This window comes from Wasmannia auropunctata, unplaced genomic scaffold (assembly GCF_000956235.1).
Source record: "Wasmannia auropunctata unplaced genomic scaffold, wasmannia.A_1.0 LD334253.1, whole genome shotgun sequence".
In the NCBI taxonomy this organism is placed as follows: domain Eukaryota; kingdom Metazoa; phylum Arthropoda; class Insecta; order Hymenoptera; family Formicidae; genus Wasmannia; species Wasmannia auropunctata.
Window position 1 is genome coordinate 315645 of NW_012028637.1, and position 11586 is coordinate 327230.

General features: G+C 31.8%; 1 protein-coding gene across 1 annotated transcript; it reads left to right on the forward strand.

The window, feature by feature from the left end:
- Positions 1 to 9683: 9683 nt before the first annotated feature.
- LOC105458898 lies at positions 9684 to 11330 on the forward strand. Its single transcript, XM_011704503.1, has 2 exons — positions 9684 to 9760; positions 9973 to 11330. The coding sequence occupies exons 1-2, from the start codon at positions 9751 to 9753 to the stop codon at positions 11298 to 11300; spliced, it is 1338 nt and encodes a 445-aa protein (XP_011702805.1). The 5' UTR covers positions 9684 to 9750; the 3' UTR covers positions 11301 to 11330.
- Positions 11331 to 11586: the final 256 nt, after the last annotated feature.

An 11586-nucleotide genomic window follows, 5' to 3' on the forward strand; every position in this document is an offset into this window, starting at 1 on the left:
ACCCTCACATTAAAACATAGGTTTCTTTTTTCCCATCACAAATATTCAGAAAACATATATTTTTATTATACATAACTTATAAAATTAGCGAGAGCATAATAGCGGTCTGTCAGACCGACATTGTGGTTAGTATAATTTTTTGGGACGTGATGGTTTAAAGATTAATAAATTTATTAATTCATGTTTTTTAAAATAACGTTGAACATTTCTCTATTTATATCTGTCTTCGATAATATAATACATTTTATTATATTTTTTTTAATGCACAAAGTATTCTAATTTTACTTTTTTTTTATTATATTACTTTGTAAATGTTTTTTTCTTAGCATGAAGAGATATAATACATGCATTAGGAATAGAATTAATTTAAGAAATACTTAATGAAAATTGGCAATTCGGTCGTGATAGGAAAGGACACGATCGAGAGACAATGGCCTTCAACCTCCCTGAAGGGAGACCTTCATATCCACGTCACGTCACCTATTATTGCGTTAACGGCTAATCATCTACAATCCCTTGTTCTACTATGTTATAGGGGATTCCAGGAGGGTGAAATCCAGACGACGAACACGGAAAAATAAAGGCAACTTTACGTATCGGTAATTTCCGGCAAATCATATCTTGGCAGTGCCAAGATTGAAAATTATCGCAATACGTTAAGTGTGATACCCAAAGTTTGGAATTGCAGAAAATAATTACATACAAATTTATCAAGGATCTCTGTGAACATATCGAATATACTGACGATGTCCTAAAATATTGAGATGATCTCGCTATAAGAGTGGAGGATTAAAATGGGGCTGGGAAACGGATTGTTATACCTAAACAAATCACGAGATTGTTTGCAGTGGCATCGTTTCACGCATGAACCCGTCGCCGAGGCCGTTCTTTATTCCTTTCTCGAGAGTCGATGCCACTTGAGCGAGCTCGAGTATAGACGAATGCGAGGAGGGCTGCTCTCTCGGTCGGTCGCCGCGCCCGCGCCGGTCACCCCCGCGGAGCGGACGGCTTTGATCTACTCTGGAACTAACCCCGCTGTTATTTTATCCATTTCGATGATGCTCCAGAGACTACGGGATTCCGCTGCGCGTCGTTCAGTCATCGCCGGCAAAGGAATGACGCCCGCGCAATTGTTTTTTGGTCTCCACGCGGCCACTCGACAGAAAGAAATCGTGCTCTCTCTGAAGTCGCTCTCTTTGTTTCTCTTCCTTTATGCTTTTTATGCTTATCAAAGTATAGTCTCGTTAGACAAGTTCCAGACCAATTCGCAAATGCCGACACTTGGATTCATTTATATGTATTTATGTATTTGTTACGCTTATATTAAATAATTCGGCAAAATTTCAAGTAGATTCGCTGTTCATATTTATAAGAATAATTTTCGCTTAAAAAATTACATAAAACAGTAAATATATTGTGGTTGGCTTAATATAAATTTTTTTTTGCAAAAAGAGTTAAAATTTCCTTATATGTATTTTTTCTGCTTTATAATTATTGTGTGTAATTTTGAAATATAGATAGGGAACTGAAAAATTGAATAATTGTCTTGTAATTTTATAATGTTTACTCAGCTATACATAATTAAAGATGATTTGAACACGAACAGTAGTTTAAAGGGGTTTAATTTTTTATTGCAACTGCTGCCTCAAATTTATTTGCGGAATTTGATCTTCTCTTGTTTCAAAAATAGTAGAGGACTTCAATCTGCATCCTTTTTTATGTTTGGTTTTTTTATTTATTACGTAATATGTAATTTAGATGTTATTATGTAATTATATAATTAAATATATTAATATATTAATAATAATATATAAATTATAGTAATTAATATAAAAGAAGTCTCATAAAATGAAAAATATGTAGATTCTGTATAATATATTATATTATAATTTAGTCAAACATCTTTATATAAATTTACAAGAAATAAATTTACATATTATATCTTTAAAACTTATAATCATGTTAAACATAAATAATTTTTCTATAAAGTCAGTCGAACTGTTTTTGAAAATGTATATGTAAATGCGAACATTATAGCCATCTCATTTTACAAAATTACGTCGACGTTTCCACGTAATCGCACCTGATGCAGGCTTAAAGGACGACAATTAGATGAGTACGCATAATGGTAACCTCGACTACGGATTTTCCATATTCATGGGAGATCAACGCACGTTTAGATGGGGGATATGCCAGTGAGTTGATCAAAGCTCGACTGCCGGTGTCCTCACAGCCCCTGTGTAAATCTTTCTTCTTATTACTCAAACAACTCACCCAGGCATTCGAAGCTCAACTGTACTTTTCAAATAATGACCTCGTCATATTGTATACCTTTGCATTTTTACATTAACAACTCACCGCTTTCTTTTAATGTTTTGCGATCGTCGGTGGTTACATGATAGGGATGGAAGAAAGCGGCGCCTTTGAGTATAGAAAGAAACAGAAAATTAAATCCATTCACGATACAATCTTAAGATCTTAATATTATTCGAACTTTCTAATATTTGATTGCGAACAGGCATACTCATATACGTATACAAAGGCTATGTTGTCTATATCGCTTTCTTACAAAACTTATATGAAAACTTACGCGCCATTTCTATAAGAGTAATTTTATGAGAGTTTATTTTAAAATGTCTCTATGTAAACATTACATTTATTATGTATAATCTTTAAAATTTATATGTTATAAAAATATACTCACCCGCAAAAAAAACCCGGCACCTAAATTTTAACTCAAATTTTTAATATCTTTCAATAGCGGTAACTTTATGAAATATCATATCGAGATGAACGCCTTTATAGCTCAAATTAAAGCTTGAACATTCCCCTTGATAAATAAGAAAATCAAAATTGAGTTTCAGAAATGCTTTATAAAATGACGGACGTTGAAGACAGGCTTATAAAAATAGGAAAAAAATGTTTTCTTTAAACTATGGCATTGGTTAGGAAAGTCGGCTGTCTGACATAAAAATTTATGAGTTTTCAAGTTTATTGATTTCCTAACAAAGCGCAATAGTTTAAAGAAAAAATTTGTTTTCTTATTTTCTTAAGCCTGACTTTAATGTCCGCCATTTTATAAAGCATTTCTGGAACTCAATTTTGATTTTCTTAGTTATCAAAGGGAATGTTCAAGCTTTAATTTGAGCTTAGGTTTATCTCAATACGATGATTTTTCATAGAGTTATCGCTATTAAAAGATATTAAAAATTTGAGCTATAATAAAATTTAGGTGCCCAATTTTTTTGCGGATGAGTGTTTACGGTTTCCAGGCATGCGGCAGTCGGATAAGCATTCTATAAACAACAATGTGCCGCTTGTGCACAGCTATTGTCTTTTACAGAGTACCCCTTCTACTGCCATACACGCGCCAAAATGAAACCGTAAATGCTAGGCTTCTCTTGTCGCCGAATTGCGCGGATGCGTGCTAATTTACAAATCTTTATAAATTAATTTCTTCTTAATTATTACAAAAATCGTAAAATAATTTGCAAGACTTTTCTATTTATAATAATTTAATCTGCTCTAACAAATTCAAACAAGGCCGACATATATGTATATGTATATATAATATATAATATAATATGTGATAAAAAAAAGTGCACGTATGCATATACATACATATATTATTATATATATATATATATATATATATATATATATATATATATATGAGGGAGTTTAAAATATTATAGACTAATATCCAGAAACCACTGGATAAAAATATATGAATTAAATATATACATATATCCGACCGTACATATGTTTTAACACAATTAAATTGAGAAAAGGCCAACAAACGATCGAAACAGGATCTTGGTGCTCGCTAATATTACTGTGTGTGAATTTTACATACATATTCTAGTTTCATAAACTGCGCGCTGTTACTTTCGGTCTTGACGCAGTTTTTGTGTGAAACAGAATAGTAATATCATATTAGGGAGATAGGAGGAGAGGGTTGCCCTCCGAATTTTGTGTTGAATTTTAAATATATAAAAAACAATTTTTTTACGAAGACAAAAACACTGGAAGAAAAAATATTAAAAAATTTTAATAAAAGTCCTGAAAAACTGGTCTTAATATAAATATTTTAATAAGTTTTGTGTGAAAATAATTTCTTACCTCACTCCCTTCCTCAGCTGAAATTCTGATACTCATGTTCATTGTTACCCAGTTTCAATATTGTTTTTTACCCTTATAATCCCATATGTCAAAATTTTCACATATACGTAAATACTAAAAGCATTCTTGAAAATAATTATCCTATTTGAGTATTTTTAAATATATTAATTTTATGCATATGTTTAATTTACGTATTGTATGTATTTTTATATCACAATTTTATTAATTTCTTAATCTAAAAGTATGTTATAAAATCTCAGTAATTGTTCTTTTTTAGATAGAAATTATTTCATGTTTGAAATATAACTTATTTAATAATATTTTTCCTTGATATGGTATTTTTATAGAGGAAAAAAAGTAAAGAGAAGTGGAGAAGAAAGACAGGGAAGGAAGTGAAAAAAAGGTAGAAAAGAGAAAAAAGAGAAAGAGACTTTCATATAAAATTGTGATACATAAAAATGTATTTGATTGTATTCAGTTATTCAATCAAACCACATAAATTTTTATATAAAATATTTAACTAATCGAAATTTAATATTATAATTTAATTATTTTTATTAATGTAAATAATGATAAATAATCAAAACTATCTAAGCAACAGCGCAATTTAATCCAAAAGAAAAAAATTAAGAAATTCAATTTTATATTTGTAATAAAAAATCTTTTGAAGGCCATCTCTACACAAAAAATTGTCGTATTCCAATATTTCCAATGGCATCTATCCCGCACATTATTCATGAATGCTTCCGTCTGGTTCATACGTTATTTTCCCGCAATTTCGTAAAGGTGCGTAACAAAGGCGAACATCGACTACAGGTAGTTCTAGACATGTAATCGCCTTAGCAGATATTTCTGAATACCGTCTGAGAGCTGCGAAGTCCCCACATCTATCGTATAATAGGTATCCGCCACACGTAATGATAATCCCATAATACGCGGATCTACTTGAAATAGGCCGGGTACACAAGTCTTCAATATCTTCTGCTCCGTGTGCATCGAAATTATACTTTCTTTTGAATTTATTCACCGATCTCATATGATTGCAAGATGTGGGTATATATGCTGGTATATAAAATGGATATTGCATATAAATCTAGAGATGAATTTGGTATTTTGGACATGATGATTCGATTCAATGGAATTACATATACATCTTCTAGTGCTATTCGGACCATATTATAAAGAATCTTTGAATTTTCAGATATGAGGGCAATATGACACTTAAATACGAGAACAATAAAAAAACGAAGAAATAGAGAAAATTAATTTTATTCTAAGAATAGAATAAAAAATGTTACACATTATCATGTACAATAAGACATGTACGAGAAATTTATTTGTTGAAATAATAATATTCTTAATAAAGACCATCGAAATTTGGCCGTGACTATAAGATATTGTCCAATAATATTTTTAATTTTTGAATTTCAATAATATTATATATTTTTTAATTAGACATATAATATTCTTAGTAAAAATCAAACATAATTTTAATTATTGATAAAATACAATGAATATTACGATAAATTTTATGGTTAAGCTAATATTAAAAAAAAGCAAAGAGTAATACGCATCCGCATTGATCGCACTGAGCTGTCGGCTGTCCGAACATTTTTAAATTTAACAAGTAGAGTGATTGAGTTTCCGGGATACGAGTATATTAGAGCTGTGAAGTCAAGAATAAAATTGTTGTATAAGTACTAAAATGTGAATAGTAAAAAAATAAACTTATTAAACATAGATTGTAGTCTTGATATTAAAAGAAAATAAATAAATAAAAGAATAAATAACTCTGATCTTAATTATAAAAGAAAAAAGAATAAATACAGGAATGTGTGTATTTGTGCGTACGTGCGTGCGTGCGTGTGTGCGTGTGTGCGAGTGTGCGTGAGTGTTTGATGGGATTTAAATCTAAACTTGGTGACGGGAATACGCAATTTTGAAGTGCAAACGTATCCATATGTTTCGCCTCGTGTGCGCACACACACACACAAACGCACGCACGCACGCACGCACACAATGCGCAAAATTTGACCAGCAACTTTCCTGTGGTGTGCACTAGACAGATAATGCTAATGCTGGCAGTAATTGACCAAAAATGCAATGATAACTTTGACATACCGTAACTCTGCGGAAAAAATCATACAAAGCTTTATTTTTTTTAAATTTGTACGGAAAAGTTCAAACTTTACGATTACGGTTATCATGAAATTTGCTACAAAAATTTATTTCATCTCGTAGAGTGCACCAAATTATGCAATTTTTTTTTAGATATAACATGCCCTTACTTTTCGAGAAGACAGCGAGTGGGAGGAAAGATAAATTAAAAATCTATCAAAAGCTTTTTTAAATACTTACAAATTTTACCCTTAAAAATGGAAAAAATTTTTTGATACGACCATTTTTCGCGGAGTAATGCTTATTTAAAGTTACATGCGAAATTTTGATATAAATTTATCTAATATGATAATTTTGTTGACTATAGTGTATATATGTATATATATATATATATATATATTTATCTCTCTTCTTATACATATACTCGTACCTATGTACGATTCATGTTTGCACGTAAGAAAATAAGAAAGAAAAAATCAAGAAATTAAATATACACAGATTTCTATAGTATGGAAATGTAAATATACTAACTGAACTGTGAATATATTAGCTAATATATTCACAGTATAAAATATTAGTTAAATATGCATTTTTATAAAATGATATATGTCATTTAATTTATAGTTTAGAATTTATCATTATGCTTGGACTTTCAATACCCACAGTTATAAGCATAACACAGTTATAAGCAAACATAATATAACACAGTATATAAGCAATGTAGGTATAACTCCGCGAAAAACTGAATCTTCGCGCAGGTATCGCCACGCAACTTTTGCTTTGGGTTGGATCCAATGAAATGCAAGACGATAGGAACGTACATACATATGTGTAGACAATTTATAAGCAATTACATTAGAATTAATTTTTTTTAGTGATCACTCTTACGAATAATTTATTACTAATAAAACGTTTTATTTGATTCACATATTGAATTTATTGATTTACTGTATCGAATCTATATTATTACTTATCTATTTTATTACTTGTGAGGCACTTTTCTTTTCTCAATTTGGTCCTGGATTTACCATGGTGGATGCTCATGTGATCTGGAAAAAGAGATCAAAGGTGCCGACACGAAGTATATCTACTGGTTATACTGTGCAGTTAACTTATGCAGCTGTCATCTATGGATCGTTTAGTAAATTACAGTTCAATCGGTACTCATCTTCTTGATCCGAGAATCCTTATCATCTGAACGCTTTAGAGCGATGCTGACAGGACGGAATTACCGACACATTATATAGTTATATATAAATATTTCCGAATTCACTAAGCGGAATTAAAAATCCTTTCGCAGGATTGAAATAGATATGAAATGTAGTGGTGGGACGAAGGAATTTAAAGTAAAAACAAAAGAAATTTAAAAATTACATTTTTTCGGATCGTACAGCTGTCACCTGAAGTAAACATTTCATATAGTGTAAAAGTTCTGTAGCTTATATGTACAAAATGCGTACACAGTTGAAAAATTTGTGTTAAATTTAACACATCTCACGTACATGTTCCAAACGGTCCACTTAAATTTTTGTGTTAATTTAACGCAAGATGAATATGTTAGAAAGTAACACAAACATTATATAAAAATTAATACAAAAAATATAACACTTTAATACAATTTGGAAACAAATTGTGGAAACATTATTCTTCAGTAAAATTAACAGGTATATTTATCTTTTATTCATTTATTTTAGAATTTACAGTTTTTCACTTGTATATAAATTGTGTTATTTAGACACTAAGAAATATTGAATATCAATTTAACACAAAATATTTAAATAACATAATCACATTATGTTAATTTAAAAAGCAAATATGTTAAAAATTCGACACAAAATTTTAACAAGAACGTGAGTGGATCGTTTCCAACATAAATACAAAATGTTTTTTACTCTGTACGGCTTACGAATTAGATGACCGAATAATACAAAACTTGTTGAGTTACGATTGAAAGCGTAAAAAAGATATTCATATAACTGTAATTTAAGATAATTAAAGGTATGGTATATTGCAAAAATACTATATTACAAAAACGTATCAATTTTAATTGAATTAATCCGTTGTAGAAATTGTAAATCTTTTATTGACATTCATTAAATGGTATGTTTAATGGTATATTATTTTATTTGTTTAAAGCAGTTAAGATTTATTTATTACTGTTTAAAGAATTTGAGAAATTATACCATCTTTAATTTTGTAAAAAGGAAGCTAGTAGGCTAAGCTAGGATATAATATAGGATATGATAATTGTTTAAATTTACATATATTTGTTACAACATTAAAATATACACGCAAAATACAATACATACAGACGTTTCGACCCTCGACCATGGGGTCATTACAATAATTGTAATGTTCATAATATGAAAATATATGTTTGAAATAACACAGGATTTTAGGTACTTATTATGAGATGTGTTGCTTGGAATTAATGCAATAAAAAAGAATTCTAGGTCTTCAAACATCCATGAAGAAATATTCTCAAATCTCGCACAAAAAGAAGAAAAAAGAAGAGAAATATGGACCGGCCTTTTGACATAAATATTGTTTTTGTTTTGGACAGCACTGCATAAAATGTTGCGAACATATAGTGATGCAGCTTGTACTCGCATCTCGAATGAAGCGGCTGACGAAGGGTAACCACATGAAGAGTAAAAGCATATACAATATATATAATATATCGCATTACATATCATATTACACATGTTATATGAGTTGTAAAAAAATGCATCGCTGATAAGAATGTGTGTTTTACGCGTACAAATCGTCTTCGGCGGAATAAGTTTTAATCACATCCCTCTTAATAATGTACTCGTAAGTAGTTGTCATAAAAGAGGACTGTATGACGTATGATATAATTGTTAATTAAGTTTTGCGATTGCCATAAACGCCATAAGGGGTAACACCACTGTAAAATTTTCAAAAAATCGATTTTTTTTTTTGGGCTTAAAAAATCCTTTGAACTCTGTAGAATACGAGGAAAAAACTTTTATACGTGAAACTAATTTTTTTCATCGAAATTCCGAGCTGTGTACCAAACGAGTCGGGCGACTCCGAAACGGCTACCTGCTCCGGGTGGAAACCTGTCGAGAGAGTAGTGCATAATACCTTGCTTATTGATTTCTAAGTTATGTGAGACACTACTAGATGTCTCTAGAGGTAGTTTTAGAAGCATTTTCATATAGAAACACGTGTTTACGCGTCAGTATTGCATTATTTCGTGTACGAAACACATGATTTTCCCGCTTGAAATCAATAACCGTCGTTTATTGTTGTACGTGTGCGCTTCGAGTTGAGCAGTTTTTGTGTAATTTCGGAGTGTTAGCAAAATGAGTGATAAAAAAAAAATGTATTTGCGACAAAAAGGCACAAAAGAATTGCATTCAACGCGGCGTCGAAGCAACGTGTCGAAAAGACGACCGAAGAACAGATTCGAGATTGAAGGTGACGCGGAAGGCGTGAGTGCGTCTGCCAAGAAGTTGAAAACGAGTGAAGATTTTGACGTAAATTATGACTTCAGGTACAGAATTATAAATTTTTTGGCAGTTTTTGCTGTGATTTCACAACATGTGAAGTGTAAAAACTGTAATTCCGATATTACTTTTCGTGAAAGAGATCCTCGTGGCTTAGGCTTCAAAATAGTTATCGCTTGTCCTAATTGCCCGGAAGTTGTAATTCCTAGTTGTAAATATATACGAAACGCATACGAAATAAATCGTCGAATCGTTCTAGCTATGCGATTAATAGGAGTTGGACTAAATGGAATTATAAAGTTTTGTGCTTTCATGGAATTACCACGTCCAGTATTCCAATCTTTTTACGATAAATTAGTGAATATGATTTCAATCGCAACATCAGCAGTAAAAGATTCCAGTTTGAAAAAAGCAGCACAAAAAGAGAAGAAAATGACTGAAGAACATGGACAATCTGCAGGAATAACGGTTTCCAGTGATGGTTCTTGGAGAAAACGCGGATTTTCTTCGCTTTTTGGGATTACGTCATTGATTGGTTGGTTTTCTGGGCAAATTGTCGATGTTGAGGTAAAATCTAAATATTGTAAAAGTTGCGAACAGTGGAAGAAAAAATTGGACACTTGTGACTATGACGAATGGTACAAAACGCACGCCGATGTATGTAAAGCGAACCACGAAGGATCATCGGGAAAAATAGAAGTTGACGCAGTCATCGAGATGTTCCATCGCTCAAAAGATTTGCACGATCTCAAATATTCAAGCTACATCGGGGATGGTGATAGCAAAACATTTAAAGGCATTATCGACTCTGAACCGTATGAAGATTTAGTAGTACAGAAGAAAGAATGCATCTCGCACGTACAGAAAAGAATGGGAACGCGACTTCGTAATCTTAAAAAATCATCGAAAAACTTCGGAGGAAAAGAAAAATTAAGTGCCAAATTAATAGACGAGCTGACTATTTATTATGGTTTGGCCATTCGTCGGAACCCAACATCCTTAGATGACATGAAAAATGAAATTTGGGCGACCTTATTTCATAAGTTATCAACTGACGAAAATCCGCAACACGAGAAGTGCTCGAAATCTTGGTGCAATTGGAAGAAGGCGCAAGAAGCAGATACCTTGGACACTTTCCGTCACAAGTCACCGCTTTCCGAGGAAGTTTACGAAGCCATAAAACCTATTTATGAAGATTTGAGTCGGGACGGGTTACTAAACCGTTGCCTGGGCGGTTACACGCAGAATAGTAACGAAAGTTTTAATGCGACAGTGTGGAATTTGGCTCCTAAATCGTATTCAAGCGGCAAGACAGTCCTAAATATAGCAGCGGATATCGCTACATGCGTCTTTAATGATGGAATAACTAATATTTTACGTATTATGCAGCTTCTGGAAATGGAAATTGGCGTCGAAGCATATAATTTTTGCATCGAATCCGATGCAAAACGAATCAAGCACGCAGAGGCGCAATTATCAGATGCGGCAAAAAAAGCGCGCTCTGGCATAACATCTGCGAGGAAAGAAATGGAGGACGAATATTCCAACTTAGAAGGGCAGCTTTACGGTGCTGGGATTGCAGACTAATGGTAAAAATTTTTTTTGAGTCGAATTTTCAATTTTTTCATGTTCATAATACAACTCCAAACTTTAAACGCGTTTTTCTCGAAACACGTTTTTTCAACGCGGCAAGCAGTATAACTCTAACAATTTTAAATATTTTCACTTGAATTTTTTACTGTACATTCAAAACAACATTTCGAAGTACAATACGTATGGAATTTTTGATACGTTGCTCCAAACATTTTTTATTGCCAAATAATGTCACTTTTTTTTGTCGAAAAATGAACGATTTTATTCAAATGCTCGCCAA